At 38.1% G+C, this 25,510-nt stretch overlaps 1 protein-coding gene across 4 annotated transcripts; it reads left to right on the top strand.

Moving 5' to 3' along the window:
• Nucleotides 1–20,954: 20,954 nt before the first annotated feature.
• Nucleotides 20,955–24,888, top strand: LOC106377222 (probable alpha,alpha-trehalose-phosphate synthase [UDP-forming] 10). Of its 4 annotated transcripts, none has more exons than XM_013817421.3 (5): nt 20,955–21,206; nt 21,731–21,837; nt 21,916–23,899; nt 23,999–24,272; nt 24,396–24,888. In XM_013817421.3, exons 3-5 carry the CDS (start codon nt 21,918–21,920, stop codon nt 24,711–24,713), a joined length of 2,574 nt encoding a protein of 857 aa, XP_013672875.1. In that variant the 5' UTR covers nt 20,955–21,206; nt 21,731–21,837; nt 21,916–21,917; the 3' UTR covers nt 24,714–24,888. The 4 variants fall into 4 exon arrangements, with proteins under 4 accessions (XP_013672875.1, XP_013672873.1, XP_013672872.1 ...); XM_013817419.3 differs by having other exon boundaries at nt 21,003–21,206; nt 21,679–21,837; XM_013817418.3 differs by having other exon boundaries at nt 21,003–21,206; nt 21,671–21,837.
• The last annotated feature ends 622 nt before the right edge of the window (nt 24,889–25,510 follow it).

Below are 25,510 nucleotides of genomic sequence, written 5' to 3'. Positions count from 1 at the left end.
GTTTTTGATCATCACAACAACTCACCGAATATGATATCATATCCCAAACTAGTTTGTAACAAATAAAAAAAATGAATTTTTTTTGTCAACTTGAAGAGAAAAAGATGGAAATAAACAATTGAAATGACCTGAGAGGATCTTAAGGATGAAGGTTGTAGTTGGGACAGAGGGCTTCAAGGTTTGGAAGTTAAATAAGAGTGGTGAGTATTTATCGAAATCAGGTTACTGGTTTGGATCCCAAATCCTCTAAAAGAACAAATCTTGAGTCTCAAAATTCCGCCAAAACTCAAAATATTTCTCTTGAAGATAGAATTGACTCTACTTGTTGGTCTGTGGTGAAGGTTCTGAATCTACGAACCAGTTATTGTTCACCTGCCTTTGCCTAAACAGGTGTGGACTGTTGCTAACTTCCCATCTCAGCAGAACGGTGTTGGGGTTGAAAACGGTTACGACGAAGTTAACGTCCAAATCCCCGCAAAATACAAGTATGTCCTTTCGCAACAAATCATGTTCGATCAAGAGAACGCCACAACGTATGTTCCCGAGATAAAATTTCGTTCGAATTCTGTTTAGATCAAACATAAGCCATCAGAAACATACCCAGACCAGTTACGGATAGGTCCGAGTATGACGATCGGAACACGGACGAACCAAGCTCAGTCATTACGCTACTACCGCACATGCACGCTATCCGGTCGCTGCGTAGCGACCGAGCGTCCGTCCCGCTCGGTCGTTACGTAGCGACCGAGCGTTCGTTCCGCTCGGTCGCTACATAGCGACCGAGCTCGAGCCGAAGCCCGGTCGCTACGTAGCGACCGAGCTCTTCCGAAACGTCGATACAACATTAGCCCATGCATTCTCGTCTACCCTTCGATGCTATCTCCCGAAGATCGTAGCGAACACATTTCACGTTTCCCGCCATTCTAAGTCATCGATCAAACTTTACCGTAAAAACCGCGGAAAGTTCGTTCTTTATCGAAAGAAGCCGTAATAAACGCTTCGAGTCAGAAGACGGCCCAAAGGGACCTAAGACATGACTCGAGGCTAAACTTATGATTTCTTAACCAACAGCCCGTAAGCCGCATGACGGTGTTCGCTTGGTTCGCAAGGAAAGATAAATGTGAAGTTTCCGCGGATAAATATAAAATTTTGAAGATAATTACGAAGATCGGAAAAAATGGAATATCTCCATTTTTACGCTATGACGGCATAAGGGCAGAAGAGGAAAAGCGCAAACCGACCTAGGAGCCAGTATATAAGGAGTCCTAGGCGAGAAGCATGGGAGGACTTTTGGCAGAGCAAACTTAGCACTTAGATCAATTAGGCATATTTCCGTTTTTGTTATTCGAGCTGCGACTCAACTAGGTTATTGCCGTCTTAGGGTTTTAGAACTAGGAATCTCGCCGACAGCTCTCGTAGCCCAGGCTCTTACCTTGTTGTAACGCCCAAACGTGAATTTGGAATAAGATCTACTTTGCTCTCTTTTCGATTTCTTATACTTTATCGTTGTTATTATTGTGTTATGATTGCTTGGCGTGTGGTATTAGCAGATATCCAGGACCTCTAGGGTTTTCCTAGTTTCCTTATTTAAACGGAAATCGACAGTGCGAATTTCGGTTCCCACAGTTTGGCGCTAGAAGGAGGGGGGTACGGATCAATCTAACTCTCAACCACATCACGCTCAACCAGACATGTCAACTGACGACGCGGATAACGTGCAGACTCCTCTTAACGGAAGCACTGGCACTGATCTCTACACTCCCGCAGCGGACGTGTCCGCGGCCAATGCACCAGCCAACGCCGCGGCGCTCGAGGAGTTTAAAAAGATGTTCGCCACCTACGAAAAAAGGTCGGAAGAACAGGATACGCTCGTGAGCACCTTGACCAAACAAGTTGAAACTTTAACGGCAAGGACTCGAGCAATCCGCCCCCGCGGAACCAATAAAGTCCGCGGGAAAAGACTCGACTTCGTAACCCCACTCAACAGGCCTGGAGCCGCGCAGGAACGACCTTCGGGTCAAAACCCTAGCGAGAAATCTCTCGTCGAAAAGGGGAACCCTGAAAGTCCTCCACCTCCCGCGAAAAATTCGGAGGATAAAGAAGTCGAGCACGTCGACCTGGATCCTAGCGAAGTCTCCAACGATACCGATGAGGACGTCGACAGACATCCAAGAAGGACCAGAAGCCGATCTGCTCGAGAAACCTCTCCGTTCGACAAACCAATGACAGAAGAGGAGAAAATCCTCTATTGGAACGAACAAGAAGAGCTGGCTGAAAAGCAAACCGAGCTCACTCGCAGTAAACACCGACATGCTCGGAAATCTGCTGGCGAGACGTCGGATATCCGCGATCTTCGTGACTATATCACCAAGACTGCGGCAGAAGTAAGAGCTGTGAAATCCCAAATCCATCACGCTACCAGCGCGGCCCCCGAGATCGACAGGCTGCTGGAAGGGGCTCGGAAGACCCCCTTCACCACTTGCATCTTAGATATGAGGGTATCCAATCCAGGAAAAATCAAAGTACCGAAGTATGATGGTACGAACGATCCGAGGGCGCACCTTCAGGCTTTCCACATCACGATGGGAAGAGCGAGACTGAAGGACGGCGAAAAAGACGCCGGCTACTGCTGCCTGTTCATCGAGAATCTGGAAGGGGCAGCCCTCGAATAGTTCGCACGCCTTAAGCGAAACTCTATCGGAAGTTTCCGACAGCTCGCATCGGAATTTCTCAAGCAATACTCTATGTTCATAGATAGAGAAACTTCCGATGTCGATCTCTGGAGTCTGTCCTAGAGGGAAGACGAACCCCTCCGCGAGTTCATCAGCCGATTCAAGTTGGTAATGTCCAGGGTCAGCGGGATAAGCGACAAGGTCGCCATTGATGCGCTCAGAAAGGCGCTCTGGTACAAGTCGAGATTCAGAAAATGGATAGCCCTCGACAAACCGCAGACGATCCAGGACGCCCTACACAGGGCGACGGATTACATCATGATCGAGGAAGAAACGAAAGTCTTATCGCAAAAACATAAGTCGGCGAGACCATCCTCGAAAGATGTAGATCCAAAAACGAAGAAGAAGAACCCTCGTAATGACAAGTATGTTCATCACGAGGGGGAAGATCTCCAAGGAGCGCATAATTACGCGATCAGCTCGGACCAGGGCCGAACCACGGGTAATATGTGGATTCACAATCAAGGATATGATGAAAACACCTTCTGCGAGTTCCGTTAGTCCCGAGGACACTCCACGACTAACTGCAAAGTCTTGGGAGCAAGGCTGGCCGCGAAGCTACTAGCTGGAGAGCTCTCGGAAGTGACCAGCGTGAAAGATCTCATCCTCGAGACCGATCGCCCCCCGAAGGCGGACAGAAATCCTCCCACGGAGAAATCTCCTCAAAGAAACCAATCTGGGGATAAACGCGGCAGAAGGCCGGACGACAAGGGGAACGATAACAATCGTCGCAGAGTCAACATGATCATTGGAGGATCGCAATTCTGCAACGATACAGTTTCGGCCATCAAGGCGTACTAGCGGAAGGCGGAACCGAGCGCAAACTGGCCTACATGGTTTCCTACCCGAGATGATCAGAATTGCTCAATCACCTTCACGAAAGAGGAAGCCGGCGGGATCGATCAACCTCACTGCGATCTGCTCGTCATAGATCTCGTCATACGAGATCTGGAAGTCGGCAGAGTACTCATTGACACGGGAAGCACGGTCAATGTAATCTTTCGCGACACTCTCAATCGGATGAGCATCGAACTGGTAGAAGTAACTCCAACGCCGAAACCGCTCACGGGTTTTTCAGGCGAAGTATCGATGACCCTCGGGTCAATCCAGCTGCCAGTCATGGCCAAGGAGATCACGAAAATCATCGAATTCGCGGTGGTCGATCATCCTGCCATCTACAACGTGATCATGGGAACCCCATGGGTCAACGCCATGCAAGCCATTCCATCAACGTACCACCTGGGTGTCAAATTCCCGACCCCAAACGGAGTCGCAGCTATCTGGGGATGTCAGAAACAGTCGCGACTATGCTTCCTCGCGGAGCACATGTTAAGGCAAATGACGACTTCTGCAACGGTAAATCACAAGCGCACGAAGATAGATAAATCTTTGGCCAAAAACGTTTGAAGAAAAGACGATTTAACATCGTCTGCTGACGCAAACGCTTCGGGTGTCGAAACTCAACACGAGTCCGAAGCCGACACTACGACTCAACCGGAACATCTGGAAGAGAACGCTGACTCGGCCACGGTCATCACGATCAAGGCGGTCAGCATGGCGAAAATCGCCGAGTAAAAACACTCGCGGCATAAAATAGAACTACGAAATGGCTTGATCCTCGAAAGAGGTACGTAGGAAGCTCGTCGAAAGACGAGTTCAGCTATCCCCCTCTCTAAAAAGGGGGGGGGAGTGGGTGCGTATACTCGTATACTCCCACATAGGAAAAGATGCGTTATTTTATTCGAGTTTTTTAGAGATTTCGAAAATTTTTACTACAATATGCGTCGCTCCTTTTTAAGACACTTGCGCTTCAATTAACGCAAAAGTCTCAGAACACGCTTAGAAAATCTACAAACGTTAAGACTCTTGTCAGCAACCTCATACGGCCCAAAATCGCAAAACAATCCCTCTTCAGCACCGAAAATATATGTATAGTCTTTGAAATAACTGCGAGTCGTTGCCAAGTTAAAATTCGAGAAGATTCGAACAAATTATCCGAACGCGACCAAAAAAACCTTACACTCCGTTCGTCGATTGGCCCCGACGAACACATCAGCTGTCTTAAACAAACGAAACTTGATCACTCTTTTGATCTTTGAACGTCCAACATAAGGACGAAAGCGCGCTACAAAAAAAAAACCGAAATTTTGGTCTAGCATTTTCAGTTGGCTTAAACATTATCTCTGGAAAGATGCTCGATTTGTACCATACAAGTCATATAAGCCGAGAACTTATCGCGGGCTTTAAATCGGTACGAATCAGGTAGAAATCGCAACAGGAAAATCGATAGCCGGCTAGTCACCGCACAAACCTTAAAACCGAGAGTAAACCTAGGTCTTACCCTAAACCCATCGCATTGGTCTCAGACATCTCAAAGACATGATATCTAAACGATATGTGATCCTAAAACATGTCTCTCTGTTCATATCTCAACGTTCCCGAAAGTTCGTAAGAATAAATAATTTTTACGAAAACTCACGTCTCGAACAAACCAACAGATTGAACGCCTCAACAAAGTTAAATATGAGAAGACAACTCATGTTTACTTCAAACCCACTCGAAACAAAGTAACTCAAACAAACATCCATTATATATATAAACCGCATAGCGTTAGGGGTTCAAAGCCACCAACGGCCAGTCCTGATAAAAATAAAAGCGGCCAAAACAGGCCCATACAAAGTTCGAAGGCCACACTCAGCCGGACATATATGAACAAAGGTCACACTTGGCCGCAGAATACTAGATAAGGGAAAAACTTCTTCCCGTCAAACACTCACCTCTCACAGATCAAAGTTAAAGTTCCTGGACAAGGAAGCTCCGAATGCATCCGCGGGATAGTTCACTTCCTCATCGTCACCAGCAAACTCGGTCGTGGTCTTTACGGTATCAGGAGAAACCGGGATGGGATCCCAGAATCCCTGAATCCTCCCGTCGACCGGAGAAATGAGCATCTCAGCCTGAGCATGATCCTTAATGTCACCCTTCATTAACTCCATTTCCCTCTCGAAAACGTATTCATCCGCCCGCGTCTTCCAAAGGCTCCCAACTGAACCGCGACACTCACGGAAGTCGCCCAGCGAGTTGAAAGCATCCTTGAGGTTCCCGTACTCGACCTGGAATTGAGAGGCGCGAGTCTTCATCACCTCGACAATCTCCCTCTTGCCCTTCCGTTCCGCCCTACGAACAGCCCTCGCATGATCACGAGCGAGTTGAGCATCTCGCGCCAACATCTGGTCTCGCATGCGAGCAAGATCCTTTTCCGCCTTCTCCGCTTTAAAGCGATAGATCATGGCTTCTCTATGGCTCGCCTCAATGGCCGATCCAAGCAAGTTCAAGCCCTGTAAAACCGATTGACACGTTATAAGCAAAAATAATAAAATATATATACACTTGAAATGGTCGTCAAAATTCTTAAAGCCTATACCCCGTTGATGATACGAGATCCTTCCGCGACGACTTTCGGCCTCCCCGACTCGTTCGTGGACGGAGGAGCATCGAAGCCCGAAGGAAGACCAGCGAAGAAATCATCAAAGTCCGGAATAGGGACCTCGCTCGTACCGCTTCCATCACCGAAAGCAAGGTCCGGATCCCATCCTGGAAGAATGCAATCGTCCACCGAAAACTTCAAGTCACCGAGGTCAATATCTTTCCCCTTCGAAGAATTCAGCCCCGTCGCAACCGTGGGAGCAGCGTCGGGACCTTGGTCATCAGGCTCGGAATCACTCCCTGTTTCCCCGCCCAAAGCAGGACTAGGATGCACAAACCTCAACGCCTTTCGAAGTCCAGAAGAAAGAACCGTTCCTGAGCAGATCCCTCACCGCGATAATGTCCTCAGGAAACAGAGCAAGGGGATTGATGAAGGGACGATCATTCGACAACCTCCGAAACAATGGGATACAACTCTTTTCGACAGACGCAACGTCCACACGAACGAAGAAGAAAAACTTCTTCCATGAGTTGAAGTTAGAAGTAAACCCCTTAACCACTGACATGAAGTTCCGAGGGACCAGCCTGTACTTGTCTGTATCCTTGATGATCTGCAACCTAAGAAGCGCTTCGAAATGATCGACGGTAAGAGAGAGACCATGCTCATAGCTCAGGATCAGGACTCCAATGAGGTGCTGGATGCCAAGGGGATTCAGTTGGTTTATCGCCACCCCGAAATGATCCAACACACGGACGATAATTTCGGGAATCGGGAACCACAAACGGCAGCGCACTACGAATGCTTCGTAACAAGTAAAGTAACCCTCCGGGGGACTACTAGCGTGCTCTCCTTGAAGAGGAACCCTGAACTCCACCACATCCGAAATATGGTAGAACGACCGCATGACCTCGAGGAATTCGCTAGTACTCCTACTTGGTGAACCTTGCTCGACTGGGCGACGGTTCATGACCGGGAACGATTTCTCTTTGGGAGGCGTGATCGAACCATAACACGCCACCCACCATGCCTCGTTCTCGGCCGGATCTACCGAATGAGGAACGAATTCTATCTTTGGCACACAGAGCTCTTCAGAAACGTTCGCGGGCAAGGACCCTTTCTTCGAACTCCTCTTCTTACTCGACATCTCGTGTTTTCTTTTTTAATCAAGAAGGAAATGATAGAGAGAAAGAAAAAGAAGAAAGAATTTTTCAAGAAACCTCTCTAAGAGAATGAGTAAGTATAAAGGTTGTGAAGAAATTACCTCCCTTCTTATAGGCATGAGAAATTACTATTTACTTGCGGATTTTCGGACACGAACTTCGCCCAAATACACAAATCTCGTCCGAACTCGCCATACCGCACGTTGGAATCTCACTAGAAATCCACGATCCTAACGAGCTGGGGGGCTAACTATTGGGGTTGAAAACGGTTACGACGAAGATAACGTCCAAATCCCCGCAAAATACAAGTATGTCTTTTCGCAACAAATCATGTTCGATCAAGAGAACGTCGCAACGTATGTTCCCTAGATAAAATTTCTTTCGAATTCTGTTTAGATCAAACATAAGCCATCGGAAACATACCCAGACCAGTTACGGATAGGTCCGAGTATGACGATCGGAACACGGACGAACCAAGCTCGGTTATTACGCTACTACCGCACATGCACGCTGTCCGGTCGCTACGTAGCGACCGAGCGTCCGTCCCGCTCGGTCGCTACATAGCGACCGAGCGTTCGTTCCTCTCGGTCGCTACGTAGCGACCGAACTCGAGCTGAAGCTCGGTCGCTACGTAGCGACGGAGCGTTCATTCCGCTCGGTCGCTACGTAGCGACCAAGCTCGAACCAAAGCCCGGTCGCTACGTAGCGACCGAGCGTTCGTTCCGCTCGTTCGCTACGTAGCGACCTAGCTCGAACCGAAGCCCGGTCGCTACGTAGCGACCGAGCTCTTCCGAAACGTCGATACAACATTAGCCCATGCATTCTCGTCTACCCTTCGATGATATCTCTCGAAGACCGTAGCGAACCCATTTCACGTTTCCCGCCATTCTAAGTCATCGATCAAACTTTACCGTAAAAACCGCGGAAAGTTAGTTCTTTATCGAAAGAAGCCGTAATAAACGCTTCGAGTCAGAAGACGGCCCAAAGGGACCTAAGACATGACTCGAGGCCCAATTTATGATTTCTTAACCATCAGCCCGTAAGCCGCATGACGGTTTACGCTTGGTTCGCAAGGAAAGATAAATGTCAAGTTTCCGTGGATAAATACGAAATTTTGAAGATAATTACGAAGATCGGAAAAAATGGAATATCTCCATTTTTACGCTATGACAGCTTAAGGGCAGAAGAGGAAAAGCGCAAACCGACCTAGGAGCCAATATATAAGGAGTCCTAGGCGAGAAGCATGGGGAGGAATTTTGGCAGAGCAAACTTAGCACTTAGAGCAATTAGGCATATTTCCGTTTTTGTTATTCGAGCTGCGACTCAACTAGGTTATTGCCGTCTTATGGTTTTAGAACTAGGAATCTCGCCGACAGCTCTCGTAGCCCAGGCTCTTACCTTGTTGTAACGCCCAAACGTGAATTCGAAATAAGATCTACTTTGCTCTCTTTTCGATTTCTTATACTTTATCGTTGTTATTCTTGTGTTCTGATTGCTTGGCGTGTGGTATTAGCAGATATCCGGGACCTTTGGGAAATTAGGATTTTCCTAGTTTCCTTATTTAAACGAAAATCGACAGTGCGAATTTCGGTTCTCACAAACGGGTTTACTCCTTGTCCACCTTTTAGAATATATAATTCCTTCTTCGAACAAGTAGGACAGGTGAGGTCCCGATAGAAGCCATAATGGTTTTTCCTTGGCTATTATGGATATTGAGGAAAAACCAGAATGCTTTGATATTTGAAGGAGGTGTAGTTGAGGTTGGTGAAATGGTAGATAAATTTTTCTTAGATTTGAGTGAATGGTTACAGGCTCAAGTCATTGATTCTCAGGTGGATCAACTTTCCTTGTATCCTTCTGATTCTGACAGGAATAGATGGGTGCCACCAGAAACATCTTGGCTTAAGTGTGACATAGGTGTGACGTGGAACAACTCATCCTTGTGGAACAACTCATCCTTGGTTAATAGTGTATCTTGGATTCTGAGGAATGAAGCTGATGAGGTACTCCTGCATAGTAGGAATTCGTTTGTTAGTGTCAAGTCGAAGTTGGAGGTTTATGGTAATGGATGGCTTTGGGATATTGAAAATATGGCTAGCCTTCGATACACCAAGATTGTTTTTGGTGTTGAGGCCTTGATTTGTTGGGGGCGGTGTTTAGACCACCTGCATGGCCATTCTTTAAGTGGATTTCAAGTAAAATTTTGTGCTCTCTTCAAGCTTTTGGGTTGTGAAAACTGGAATTGATTAACAGGGAGGCTAATGTTCCGACTAATCTCATCGCCAAATGTATAGTTACCAAGAATTTTTCTCAATCGCGTGTCCCTGATTGTCTTTCAATTTTTTGGTTAAGATAGCTGTTGGCTTTTGGTTGAATATTTTGGTTTTTGATTAAGATTGATTCTTGTATCAATGGTTCATTCTTGTTTTGGTCCATTCTAAGGTTTGTATATCTGGTGGTGATTATTATGAAATGAAAGTTCAGTGTTAAAAAAAAATTGAAATGACCTTTGATTTATGTCGATATATGCATAACAGTCTTACACGTTTGTCTATAATAAACTTCAAGACAATTAATTATTCCTTTTTGGTCTGTATATATCCATTCGTCAGGTCTTATCTCCATGTATGTTATCTCCTTTAATTTTTGTCCTTTTGAAAAGATTGATGAGCATATATTATTATTGTCAACGACTGATATAACAGAACTAAATTATAAAAAGGCACACTTGATTTGTTTTCCTCAGTAACGAATATGAATAACTCAACTTTCTTTTTTGTCAGCATGAATAACTCAACTGTATACCATTTGTGGGTTAAATTATTTTTTTTAATAATAAACCAAAACTTATATAAATCAGAAAATACAAATAAACTAGGGGTGTTCAATCCGGATTTCAGGTTAGTTTTGGTTCCATTTTTTTTTTGGTTTTTCGGTTTTCGGTTTATTTGATTTTATACCAAAACAACAAATATATTTATCTTTTATAATATTTTGTGAATTTTACTTTATATGATTAGATATCGGTTTTAATAAAACACTAGAGATTGATCCACACATCCGCATGGATATTGGTTCTTACATTTTTATACATTGATATTTGTTTTTCATTATTAGTGTTATATATATTAGATGAATCATACTATAACTAATTGTATTCAAAAGACCTTGATTGAATCGGATAATATGATTATTTTTTGTACAAATTTCTGAACCTCTTTCAAATACATTTGTTATTTAGATTTTTTTTAGATTTCTATACATCATAACCAAACTCATCCAGACCCAGAAAGACCCAACCAATACCCACACACAAATTTATAATATTCAAGAGGGGCCTAACTTAAAAAAAAACGATACCAGAAAAGAACAACCTATACCTAAATAGATAGCCAATATTCATGCATAACTGATTTTATAAGCTAATAAAAATGAATCTTTCTATGTGTTTGGCTAAATTAAGTGAAACAAAAAGAGTTTTTATTTAGTAAAATAAGTATATGGAGTGAAAAATTAATTCTTTTTGCAAAATTAATCTGTCAGTCGTCCGAAATAACAGATTTCAAAGTCAATTGCAAAAATAACATCTGCGTTGACCAGACGACGTATAGTTTAGTCGTCTGGACAACTTAGATTGAAGTCGTCCGCGTCTTCTCCGCTAGTTTTTAAGTCTTCTACGTTAGTTTTTGAATAACTTGTATTTTTAAGAGTCATAAGTAACTTCAAGATATGTAAAACTCATATTTACAAAATATGTTCTCTCCCTTAGTTTTACTAAATTTGACTAAGTTTTTCAACGCAAACTTATAAAAAATATGATATGCTTTGACTAGTTACTATTGTTTGTTTCCATCTCTTAAGTATTATTGTTATAGACAATAATGATGACTATTGTTATGAGTTGGAAGAAGGGTTAAATGCTTCTTAAAATGTTGTATCAATATAAAGCTACCAACATTCTTGTTTATTAAGATGAGAAAAAGGCCATTGGAGTTTATTATTGCATATGAGAGATCCAAAGATAAGAGAAAGGCTACTGAAGTCTATTATTTCATTGATTTGTAAATGTGTAAACACATTGTTAGCACATTTAATACATCTTGGAAAACATTATTACTGATTTTACAAAAAATTCACAACTAAAAGAGTAGACATGCAATTCACAAAACATACCACAAACAAAACTATTATAGATCATTCCTCTACAAAGACAAGCTTGGATTCCACTTGAGTAGACAAGACCAGACGACTTTTAAGAAGTCCAGACGACTTCTAAGAAGTCCAGACGACTTCCAGGAAGTTCAGATGACTTTGTCAGAAGACTTTTAGGAAGTTCAGACGACTTCCAGACGACTTTACAGGAAGTCCATACGACTTTTAGGAAGTCCAGACGACTTCCAGACGACTAACAAGTAAGTCGTCCCAGAAGTCTTCCAGATCTGAAAAACCTGCATATTAAATCCAGATTTGAAAAACCTGCATATTCAAAAACGTTCAAATGGCTTAAAAACAGAAAAAATGAGTGGAAGATTAGATAAATCTACCTTTACAGAACACACAAAAATACATATCTAAAAATAATAGATCTACCTTTAAATTAGTGGAAGATGAGTACCATCTAATTAAAAACCTGCAAAAAAGATAGATTAGTAAGAAAGACATGAGACAAAACTAAAAAATTCATATAAAGTTTGGTATTTTCAAGTCAAAGAGATTAGAGTGGGTTTGGAGAGTTTTAGTTTGGGAAAAAAGTAAGAACTTTATACAACAACAAGTTACCAAATGAAGAAAAATCAAACATAAGAACTTACCAAAACGCTTAGAAAAATCCAGACGACTTCCTGGAAGTCCAGACGACTTCCTGGAAGTCCAGACGACTTCCTGGAAGTCCAGACGACATCCTGGAAGTCCAGACGACTTCCTGGAATTCCAGACGACTTCCTGGAAGTCCAGACGACTTTGTCAGAAGACTTCCAAGAAGTCCAGACGACTTCCAGACGACTTCCAGACGACTAACAAGTAAGTCTCCTCAGAAGTCTTCCAGATCTGAAAAACCTGCATATCCAAAAACGTTCAAATGACTTAAAAATAGAGAAAATGAGTGGAAGATTAGATAAATCTACATTTATAGAACACACAAAAATACATATCTAAAATTAATAGATCTACCTTTAAATTAGTGGAAGATGAGTACCATTTGATTAAAAACCTGCAAAAGAGATAGATTAGTAAGAAATAAATGAGACAAAACTGAAAAATTCATATAAAGTTTGGTGTTTTCAAGTCAAAGAGATTAGAGAGAGGTTGGAGAGTTTTAGAATGATAAACATTATATTTTTGTTGCAGCCATTTGAGAGGAGGAGAGAGAATGTGTAAATTTTTCTTTATATAGAAAAACAAAAAATCCAATTAGGTTAAATATTTTTGACACAGACGACTTCCTAGACGACTTACATTTCAGTCGTCTGTTGAATAAATTAAAACAGACGACTTACATGTAAGTCGTCCAGAAGAGTTTAATATTTTTAGTGGGAAATTAAATATTTTTAGCGGGAAACTAAAATAGAAGACTTTCCAGACGACTTACAAGTCGTCTGGTTTAAATTATTTAAGCGGGAAAATAACTTTTTAAAAAAATTTTAGGCGGGAATATTTGGACGACTTACATGTAAGTCGTCTGTTTTAATTTCTTCACCAGACGACTGAAATGTAAGTCGTCCGAGTAAAATGATCCGGTTAGGTTAAAACGTACATTGATAAAATTAAAGGTTCGGTACGATGTGGACGACTGAAATATACGTCGTCCGGGTAAATTATTCAACAGACGACTGAAATATAAGTCGTCCACACCCTAAACATAACCCCTAAACTTAATTATCTAATTAAACACTTCATAAAACCAAATCAAACTTGAAAAGTGTTTACTATACACAGAAATAAACACATATAGGTGAAAACTAATTTTTGAAAAAAACATTTTAGTTTTCCAAAATCTAACCCTAACAATACATACAATACTACAACATATGTTTGCCAAACTCCTAAACCAAAGTATTTCATGATTCACTACTTCCACTCATCTATCTTCAAAACAAATCAATTTTATCATATCTTAATTTATACACTTAAAACTGTTTATAATTACTTGATTTTTATTTTTCACGCATCAAAATATTTTTTTACAAGATTTATAAATTATTTTTAAAATAAACTGGTACCAGACGACTTCCAACATCTCAGACGACTCAGACGATTTACTGGGGCTATATTCGTAAAAATGGCTTCTGTTTTTTTGTTTGGTCACAAGGGGTTGAGCTGTAATTTCACTAGGCTTTTAGGTTAGTTTTACATTTGATTCAAGTTTGGGTATAGGTTTGGGATTAAAATCAAGTTGTGGGTTAGTTTTGGCAAAAACCCCTTTTATTATTTTGATTTAAGTTATTATTTTATTCACAAAAACATGTCTTTGAATTATGTTTTTGGTTACGTAATATTCCACCGATTGAAACTAAAACTAAAAAAAAAGTTTTAGCAAAACAAACTAAACTGAACGTTTAACCATATGCAAACCCCAATTATTTTACATTTTTGATTTTATAATTGCCACAAAGTTAATGTTGATTAACTAATAAATAAAAATCTACATTATTATTATTATGGTAATATAATTACTTAATTTGTTAAACTGGATGAAATATAAAAGTACGATTAATGTAATTATATTAATGAAATTAATAAAAAGACACTATGCTTCTTTTTTTACACTAATATCCATGTTTCCAAACAATTATCATTTATATTGCTATCCATGTTTCCAAACAGTACTAAAATATACTTCATTTTTAATAATATAAATGAAGATATGTCAGTTTTTAAATAGACTATTTTTTTCTTAATAGGTAAATAATTAGTAGATATATTAAAATAATAATAGTACTAATAATAGTTTTTATAGAATCAAAATAAGAAAAACAATAATCCATAACATTATTAAATAATTAAATATTAGCGCACATATTTGTCAGCGAAAAAAGTAAAAATTATGTTTTATTTAATTTGATAAATATGAAAAAATAAAATTTAACTTAAAAAATATTAAATTACTAAAATCAATATTTTAAGTGTGAAGATCATATCAATAAAATAAATTATGTATATAATTATTAATTGTATTATATAATTTGTATATAGTTATACTATTATATTTAATTAATCAGTTTATTCTGTGTGATCGGTTTATACCACGGTTTCTTAAGAATAGCATTCATTCGGTACATTCGATATTACCAAATCTAAATTATTTTTTCTATTTCAATTCGGTTTAGTTTTAATTGATTCAGTTTTATCGGATTGAACATTCCTAAAATAAACACACCAAAGTGTACACGTAAATAAATCTTTTAACAAAACCTTTATATATATACTTTTATGGGACTTTTATTAAGGGACTAAAATGGTATTTTATTTATTATCTTAACGTCTAGAACATAAACTGTGGAAGAAAACAAAATTCCAATTGTCAACTCGCCAGCTTGCTGTTTTACTTTCATATCTCAAAAAGAAGGTTTTACGGTGAATTCGTCGGTGAGGAGATGAGGATGAGGCCATTGAATCGTAGGTCCCACTTGTTATGCAATACCGTGTAACGCGGCGAAGTGGATAACAAGTGGGACCCATTATCTCCACACCAGCACAAGTCAGTAGTCACCAACGATGTTTTACTTCTTACCCCGTGGCGACCACATGCTCTTCCAGCCTAAAGATATTTTTATTCGCAAAAAAGAAAATCAAACATAAACTTTGACACCCATCCAATGTCCATCCATTTCAAATTAGATATAACTTAAAAATCTTCACGTAGATTAAGAAAATAATTAAATGTTTAATTTTTTCTTGTATATTACAAAAAATAATGGTATAGCATTTATTCCTATTTTAAATTTAATTAAATGTAAAAAGTTTTTTATATATATTTTAAATGCAAAAAGATAAATTAATATAAAATTGTATTAAACTATAAAACGAACATAAATTCTATTGTAAACGATAGTTATATGAATAAAAACCGGCTTTGATCATTAATTTTTCACATGACCAATTTTTGTCTATTTTCCTCTTATAAACCATGATAATTGAATTTCATGTAAAGCCAACAACCGTAAAAAACTGTAAATCTATATTATTAAAATTTAAGTACAAAAATGAACTAACCCTTAGATTATTAGTTTAATTACAACAAATGCTATTAAAATCTAACTAATCATATATTTCAGCATTAATTGTTATTTCATCATAAGATCACGTTTTACATATTTGAACAAAATATTCCTTAAATATACAATCAAATAATTTATATATGCTCATCATCTATATTATTAAACTGAAGTACAAATAGAACCAACCTTGTTTTCAACAAGTTATTACATTAATTGGCATTCCATTTTTAACACAATTTAACAAATTCATTAATAATATTACCTTAACAATACATCACATCATTAATTATATAATAATAATAATATTAACTTTTTATTTATTAATTAATTAAGATTAACTTTGTACTAATTATAAAAATCAAAATGTAAAATAACCGGGTTTTAAATATGGTTAAAAGTTTTGTTTAGTATGTTTTACTCTTTTTTATCTTAATTTCAATCGGTGGAAAATTACATAGCCAAACACTTAATTCAAAGACATAATTTATTTATAAAAAATAATAACTTAAATCAAAGTAAAAAAACGTATTACATATATTGTCACTTAATTTTTCACACCATATAACTATTTTACTAAATAAAAACTCTTTCTATTTCACTTAATTTAGCTAAACACATAAAAATAGCTTTTTCTTTTGTTTACAAAAGCAGTTAGGCATGGACATTCGGATACCCATTCAGGTACGGCTTGGATATTATAAATTTATGTGTAGATTTCGGGTTGAGTCTTCCTGGGTTTAAATGGTTCAGTTCTAATGTATAGGAACCTAAAAATATTCCAATAACAAATGTATCTAAAACGGGTTCGGAATATGAGTACCAAAAATAACAGTATTACCCGATTCAATCCGGATTTAAATACAATTAGTTACGACACATCTAAAATATATAACACTAATCATCAAAAATAAATATCAATTTATAAAAACGTAAAAATCAATACCCGCGCGGGAGCGCGGATCAAGCTCTAGTGTAAAATTAAGTTTGTTTGGTTGCTTTATTTATTATGCTTCTTACTATTTATAGTATATAGTATTTAATTGTGTTACAAAAACAACCGCGCGTTAAGTTGCAAAAAAAAAAAACAACCGCGTGACAATTAAATAAGGCAAATTGTGTTAGTTTTAAAATTTGGCTGTAATGTGTAAATAGAAAATTTATAATAATTTTTTAAAAATAATACCAAAGTTTAACATATTTTTTGATGAAAAATAAGAAGGTTCTATGGTGTAGTGGTTAGCGGTCTGGACTTGAATCCAGCGACCTGGGTTCGATTCCAGGTAGGACCTTTACTTTTTATTAATTTTAAACCAACCACGTGGTGAACACATAATACAACTGTTCTAGAGTTTCTCAGAAAAGTTGGAAGATTGTAAGTTTAACATTTTAAAGATCACATGCTAGTCTTATTTTATTTGGATTTCGAACAAAAAATATTTTTAATTAGATATCAATATATAGTAATCCTTTAGCACTCAAGTTTTTCTACTTTCCATTTTAATATTTAAGTACAATAAAAATTATAATTAGTATGTAATTATTAAATTGTAACATAAAAATATAAATTAAAAGCGGTGGAGTAAAATACTGAATTTTCCTAAGAAAAACTGTTATAAATGTTCAAAGTAAAATGAATGTTGAAGAAATAGGTGCGAAAGAAAAATAGGATTTGAAGTGTTGACAAGGAAAAGATGGTGTTGAGTTATGTAAACCAGTGTAGATAGACTTAGAAGTATGTCCAAATAAATACTCCCCCTAGACTTAAAAGATTTATGTTTTAGGATTTGCATACATATTAGTAAACATTAAATACATATTTTGATATATTAATATTTTTTTTTAGTTTTATTTGCTTTCCAATAAAATTTTACCATTCATTTTCAGTTTTTAGTTTATGTTTTGGTTTCTTAATTTTTAGTTTTAGTTTATGTTTTAAGTTTTTTTGCAAAAAATACATTAATTAAACATAGAATACCAATCTTGTGTATACAATGAACTTCTCCTAACACAAGTGAATCAACGTCTAACTTTTATCTTGACAATTCTTAAACCGAGAATCTGGTTCGTTGGACTCAAATATTTCATGGCAAATGACTTGCTAAGCTGCTCTTTCGACTTTTTAATTATGTCCAAGTTTCTGCTCCCAATAAACATATCATCCACATACATCAGTAAGATGAGAAAATCATCATCACTAAACACCTTCACAAGTACGTAATCGTATGCATCAGTCTCTCCATAATGATTGATCATGGTTCTATGGGTTTTAAACCTGATATTAGTCATATTTTAGAACTTATATTATATGTTGGGAGTTGGTTTTAGGATCTTTACATGTTAAGGTACACTTTAGAAGAATTTGGAGATTATGGAGTAAATGAGAGCTTGAAGAGACTAAGAGCTGGAAAGATAAACTCGGTGTCACGAAACACCATGGAAGGTGTCAGTTGACAGTGATACCCATCACTTACAAAGAAGCCGAAATGATTTATTAAGTCTTCAAGAATTGCAAAAAGACCCAGAATTTTATAAAATATGAAAAAAGTCTGAAACGTGTTTTATCCTATATATACTTATTTTAAGTCATTATTTAGGCTAAGTTTTATTCTAGATTTGGAGAGATATATCAGAACTCTTTCAGAAATCGATTTCGAACTCCAATATTACTTACTCTATTTTTTTTTTTGGGTCAAAATATTAATTACTCTATTTAAATAATGCAATTTATTCAAAATATGATTATGTTTGCATTGATTATGTCTGAATAGATTCATTGTTAGATTGGGGTTATCTAGGGTTTAATGATGAATTGCTAAGTTGATAGAACTGCTAGGGTTTTATCTTATGTATTTTTCATCTTGATTGTTCCTAATGCTAGATTTGGATTGACAACCCTGATAATCTAGATCATATGATAAGTTATGGACATGACAATGTTATTCATTGCTTGAAATAATCTTGATGAGCTAAATAACTAGGGATTTAGTGAACAAAACATGAACTTAATGCTTGTCTTAACAGTTTGGATTCACAAAAAAATTGGGATTCTAAGATCTTGACATAGATAGCTTCAATAGAAAAATGTATTGATTTGATTGCTGTAATTTGAGTTCTAGAATTGTTCTTCATTAACCCTTTGACATTTGTTAACTGCAATTCTGAATAACATGATTGATTTTTCTGGATTTAGGGCTTTTCTGTCTGTTTATAATTTCTTTTATATAATCCTTTTACTGCTCTGTAATTGTTTGCCTACCTCCATTATCAACCATCCAAATGGTGTCTTGATATGTGATATTAATGGCATCACCCTCAAAAAGAATGAGAAAATGATCTTTTGTGACTGTCAGTTGAGCTACTTTTTTTTTAATGACCTTGCTGCTTGTTCTTTAGTTTCCAACAATCTTTTTTCATGTGCCCTCTTGTACGAAAAAAATAACATTTCATATTAGAAAATTTATTATATTTTCTTCCATTCATGTTCTTGTCCTTCTTGGGCTCTTTATATAAGCTTCTTTCCCTTGAATCAGCAACAAAAACTTTTGAGCACGAAGTACTAGCAACCGACTGCCTTCTTTCTTCCTCGTTAAGAACACTGTTCTTCACTGAATCCTTTGAAATAATATCTTCCAAAGCGTATTTACAAAGAAACATCCTAAAAACTTTCCAAGAATCTAGTAAAGTACCACGAAACCACAAACCATGCCCATATTTGAAAACTTGTTGAGCAATCCCTAAAACACATTTAAGTGATCCACCACCGGAATTCCCTCCTGATACCTCAGCTCAATCAATTTCTTGATCAAGTACATCTTATTATCACCAGTCTTCCGAGCATATAACTGTTCCAACTTCTTCTACAAAGAACGAGCATTTGTCTCAGTCTCATTATAATGCAAAAGATTGTCATCTATCCACTACTCTATCAGTCCACATATTTGGCGATGCAATAACTTCCCCTCATCATCCATCTTTTTATTTAGCTTCTTTTCCTTAAATTCATGAACGTGGAATTCATTTACGAAATGCATATCTTCCATCTTGCTTTTCCATAGATGATAGTTAGCACCATTCAAACTTATCATCATGCTCATATTTTCCATCTTTCACACAAGCAAACAATAACCTGAACTTAGAAAATCCAAAGTTCGAAAACCAAAAGCTTTGATACCAATATGTTGGATAATATTGCACAAGCAAGCTGCCACTGAGCCAAATCTTTATAATATCAATCTGTTGGAAAAACATACGCTCATGAAAGTGTAGTGAAAATATAATTGTTCTCCGCACTTGTATGAATCTGTGACGAAAATACATCAACAATGCCAGAATATAGTATAAGCAAAACTAAATGAGACAAACATTTTTTACGTGGAAATTTATTTCGATATGAGTACAACCACGTCCACCATGTTCAACAATATGAACAGATTCAGAGAATAAATTTTTTACGTGAAAATTTAACTTTGTTGTAATAATTTTATTATAAGATAATGTTAAACGTGTTGAATTACATTAAAATAAAATAGTTGGGCAAAATTAATAAAGATGAGAAATTAGAAGATGTTACTAATAATTAATGATAAAATGAAGATGTAATATATTTGGAATATTTATTTTATAAGAAGGAAATGAAGTAAACCATTGGAGTGAATAACACTCAAAAACTAAGTTTATATCACAAAAATATCACTCAAAAACTAAAATGACCAAAATAGCACTTTTCTAAGTTTATCCTTTGAAAATTTTAATTTTTTTATTTTTCAAAATTTGAAATCTTATCCCCAAAACCTCATTTCTCAACTCTAAACCCTAAACCCTAAACTCTAAACCCTAAACCCTAAACCCTAAACCCTAAACTCTAAACCCTAAACTCTAAACTCTAAACCCTAAACCCTAAACTCTAAATCCTAAACCCTAAATCCTAAACCCTAAACCCTAAACTCTAAACCCTAAACTCTAAACCCTAAACCCTAAACCCTAAACCCTAAATCCTAAACTCCACCTTTTAACTCTAAACCCTAAGTCTGTGACTTTTGATAAAACATCAAGTGCTATTTTTGTGATTTTTGACCTTAAGTGCTAGTTTAGGAACAAAAACTTGATTTAGTGCTATTTTTGTTTTTTTCTCGTGAATGTTGCTTTATTTTTTATTTATTTTGATAAAAATGAAGCTAACTATTTGTTAATAGACTCAGATAATTTTTATTTTATTTTATAAGAGTTTTTTTTCTTGTGTTTGGTTTTAATTTTTACGGTGGGATTCGGAATAGGAAAAACCCAACATATATATATATATTTTTTTTGAACGACAAGTTATCCAACTTACATATAAGGATTCGGAATAGGAAAAACCCAACATAAGTTGAAAAACCCAACATATCTTATCTAATCCACGATTAGAAAATGTCATACAAAGAAAAACATAAACAAATAAAAAATAAAAAATAAAAAATAAAGAGTCTGTCCAACTTATCCAACTTTGTAGATGAAATCGCATTAAAAAAAATACAAATGCGTAGTCTCTCTCACAGAATACCCCGTCCCTCCGATTCCATTTCCTCTCTCTTTCTGCAGATCGAACGAACGCAGGTGACGGAAAACTTCAACGGGGCTAACTCTCGCACGGTTACCGCCGGTTATTTTTTTGGGTGTGTGTGACTTTCCTTTGGTAAGCAAAAGCTGCTTTTGAGTTTGTTCCCAAGCGTTCACTCTTCTTTTCTTTTTCGGTTTCTCCTCTGATCTTACCTCTTTAATCGCTTCTTTGTCTGATTGATTTGTTCTGATCCTTTTGTGTCTGTGGTAAACGTGCCCTACGTATTTGGGGTTTCGGATCGTGTTTGTTTCTTAATTTGCTTCCTTAAAGTAGTTTTCTTTTTGGGTTTAGATTTTCAGATTTCACACTTATTACACTTCCTTGACGATGATTCAGGCCACTCACTGCACAACCTTCTTCTCTATGCTTTTTAATCTCCAAAACCCTATTAAATGTTTTTGTAGTTTTGCAAATTTTAAAGAATGATTAGCATCATAGCTTATGTTGAAGCCCTTCTCTTTAAAGACTTTGACTTTCTTTTTTTCTTTTTTTGGTTTTGAGTATGACCCTGATTGTGTTTATCACTTGTCGTGAATTAGTTAAACAGTGTGTGCAGTTTTCTTGAGACTTTTCCGACACTTGTTTGTTCCCTGGACCAGTTTCGTCACGTGTGCATATTTATCTTCTCTGCCCTTGTTCCCGTGAAAAGGATCACACCTCTCAGCTTTATTATTGCTCTCTACATAACACTTGTCTCGTCTCTAATGTAAGTCTCTGATTTAGTTTGATTGATGTGGCGATTGAATATGGTTCATTTGCTAAAAATGCTGATCTTCTGTTTTAGTAATGGGGTCAAAATCATTTGGGAACCTCTTAGACTTGGCCTCTGGGGATCTTTTGGACATTCCTCACACTCCGAGAGCTCTTCCAAGAGTTATGACAGTTCCTGGCATCATCGATGGATATGGGATTAGTGACCGTGATTCAGATGCCATCTCATTACCTTGCCGCGAACGGAAGATCGTTGTCGCCAACTTTCTTCCTTTAAATTGCAAAAAGGATTTAGAAACTGGACAGTGGATATTCAGCCTTGACAATGATTCTCCCATGTTACATCTCAAGGATGGTTTTTCTCCAGAGACTGAAGTCATTTACGTTGGATCACTCAAGATAGATGTTGATCTTAGCGAGCAAGACGAGGTCTCTCAAACACTTTTTGAGGAGTTCGGTTGCGTACCCACTTTCCTCCCACAAGATGTGCATAAAAAATTCTACCTCGGCTTTTGTAAACAGCAGCTTTGGCCACTGTTCCACTACATGTTACCCATGTGCCCTGACCATGGTGAACGCTTTGATCGCAGTCTTTGGCAGGCATATGTTTCCGCCAACAAAATATTTGCAGATAAGGTGATGGGTGCGATTAATCTCGAGGAAGATTGCATTTGGATTCATGACTATCATTTAATGCTTCTCCCAACCTTCCTGAGAAGGCGTTTCTACAGGGTTAAGCTTGGTTTCTTCCTCCACAGCCCATTCCCTTCTTCTGAAATTTATCGAACCTTACCTGTTCGAGAGGAGCTACTAAGGGGCCTCCTAAACTGTGACTTAATTGGCTTCCACACCTTTGATTACGCACGCCATTTCTTGTCATGCTGCTGTAGAATGCTTGGATTGGAGTACGAGTCTAAGAGAGGCCATATTGCTCTTGACTACTTGGGCCGTACAGTTTTCCTCAAGATTCTTCCCATAGGTGTTCAAATGGGGAGGCTCGAATCCGTTCTGAATCTTCCTGCTACTGCTGAAAAACTGAAAGAGATCCAAGAGAAGTACCAGGGTAAGAAGGTGATTCTCGGCGTGGATGACATGGATATATTCAAAGGTCTAAGTCTAAAGATCTTAGCCTTTGAACACCTCTTACAGCAGTATCCCAGCATGCTAGGGAAGATAGTTCTGATTCAGATTGTAAACCCAGCAAGAGGATCAGGTAAAGACGTTCAAGAAGCCAAGAAAGAGACCTATTATACTGTTAACAGAATTAACGAGCGTTATGGTTCGCCTGGTTATGAGCCAGTGGTTCTGATTGATCGTCCTGTTCCTCGGTTTGAGAAGTCTGCCTATTACGCCATGGCGGAATGCTGCATAGTCAACGCGGTAAGGGATGGGATGAACTTGGTTCCGTACAAGTACACTGTTTGTCGACAGGGAACTCCTGAAATGGATAAATATATGGGACTAAGTGACGATTCTCCTCCTCGAACAAGCACGCTTGTTCTGTCTGAGTTCATTGGTTGCTCTCCTTCTTTAAGTGGCGCCATTAGGGTTAACCCTTGGGACGTTGATGCGGTGGCTGATTCAATGTACTCTGCTCTCACCATGCCTGATTCTGAGAAGCAGCTACGCCATAAGAAGCACTATCAATACATAAGTACACACGATGTGGCGTACTGGTCGCACAGCTTTGCACAGGATTTGGAGAGGGCGTGTCGGGATCATTACAGTAAAAGGTGCTGGGGTGTGGGTTGGGGTTTAGGTTTTAGGCTCATCGCTCTCTCTCCTAATTACAGAAGGCTGTCCGTTGAGCCAACCGTCAGTGCTTATAGAAGATCGAGCAAGAGAGCAATATTTCTTGATTATGACGGTACTTTAGTTCCGGAGACCTCGATTGTAAAGGAGCCAAGTGCTGATGTGATGTCTGCGTTGAAGGCACTGTGTAATGATCCTAATAACACTGTGTTTATTGTTAGCGGGAGGGGGAAAGTTTCTTTAAGCGACTGGCTTGCACCGTGTCAGAATCTTGGAATAGCAGCTGAACACGGTTACTTCACAAGGTACGCTACTCTACTGGTTTTGTCTTAATAATTCTGATAGATTGTCTTGTGCAAACTTTTGTTGTGTAGAAAAGAAAAAGACAAATCTGTGTGATGCAGGTGGAATGAGTCTTGTGACTGGGAAACAAGCGGCTTTTCTAATGACTTTGAATGGAAGAAAATAGTGGAACCTATCATGAGACTGTATACAGAAACTACAGATGGATCTACGATAGAAGCAAAAGAAAGTGCTCTAGTGTGGCATCACCAGGATGCTGACCGGGACTTTGGTTCTTGTCAAGCCAAGGAACTTCTGGACCATCTAGAATCTGTTCTTGTAAATGAGCCCGTTGTGGTTAACAGAGGTCACCAAATCGTTGAAGTTAAGCCTCAGGTAAATACACTTTCGTCCCCTATCTCCAAATCTTCTATGGTCAATAATGTATTGCATTGAATCGTACCCAATCCTTGTAGTCTGATTAAACATAGTTCTAAACTTGGATCGTTGGACTAATAGGGAGTAAGCAAAGGTCTTGTCACCGGGAAAGTTCTTAGGAGAATGCTCGAAGAAGGGAATGCACCGGATTTTGTGGTATGCATTGGGGACGACAGATCAGACGAAGAAATGTTTGAGAGCATAACAACAACTCTCTCGGCTCAGCCATCGTCAGAGATATTTGCGTGTACGGTGGGAAGAAAACCAAGCAAAGCCAAGTACTTTCTGGATGAAGTAAGCGACGTGGTGAAGCTGCTTCAAGGACTTGCCAACACTTCTTCTAGCCCGAAGCCTAGTTACCCTTCTCACCTTGGAGTCTCCTTCGAACGCGTGGTATGAGTAAGCTGTAAATCAGAGATCAACTCGAGAGTTGTTTAGGAGACAACTGAGAATCTGAACCATGAAAAGACACATGATTTGTACATAGAAAACAGAAAGAAAACAAAGACAAAACTCATTGTTATGGTTTGATAATAATTTAAGAATTATGAGCAAGAAACGAGTTCGTTCGCTATTGTGTGTTTATATATGATATACGTTTTTCATTCCTTTATCAATCTACTAGGTGTACCTATTTTGGACAAACCTAAATTTTATAGATCACTAAACTTCATCCATGGAGTAATTAATTGTTCAAAGTAGATGACAACGACGGCAAACTGGCTAAACAAACCACTATAACAGAGCGGAGGAGTCCTCTATCCTTGACCACAATAATACAAAGGTTTGAAATGCTGCAAAGGGATTTAGATAGCACGTAGAGTGCTCTAAAACCCAAGATCGACAGAACACCGAGTGTTGAATAAACAACCAGGAATTCGGCTGTTGAAGCATATGCGACATGAGACCATTTTCTAAGCCTTTATGAAAACCAAACAATAAAGTGTCGCAGCATACGAATGGGTGAACGGTTGATCTAAGAATTTAGGGTTCTTCGAAACCAGTTCTTGGATCGATCAAGAGTTTCTTTCGATAGCTTCTTGAGACCAACTTCCTCTTTGATGAATTGAATCGAATCGAATTGAACAAGGGATAAAAGCAACGCTCTTCTTATTAAAATCAAACGTACATAACAATAAGCGTTAAGACTAGCTTATATAGAGAATCCTTAGACACAAACCGTCTTTGGAAAAGAA

The sequence above is a fragment of the Brassica napus genome, chromosome C1 (assembly GCF_020379485.1).
Source record: "Brassica napus cultivar Da-Ae chromosome C1, Da-Ae, whole genome shotgun sequence".
Taxonomy (NCBI): domain Eukaryota; kingdom Viridiplantae; phylum Streptophyta; class Magnoliopsida; order Brassicales; family Brassicaceae; genus Brassica; species Brassica napus.
The sequence above is the reverse complement of the archived record's forward strand: the minus strand, read 5'-3'. Positions and strand labels throughout refer to the sequence as shown.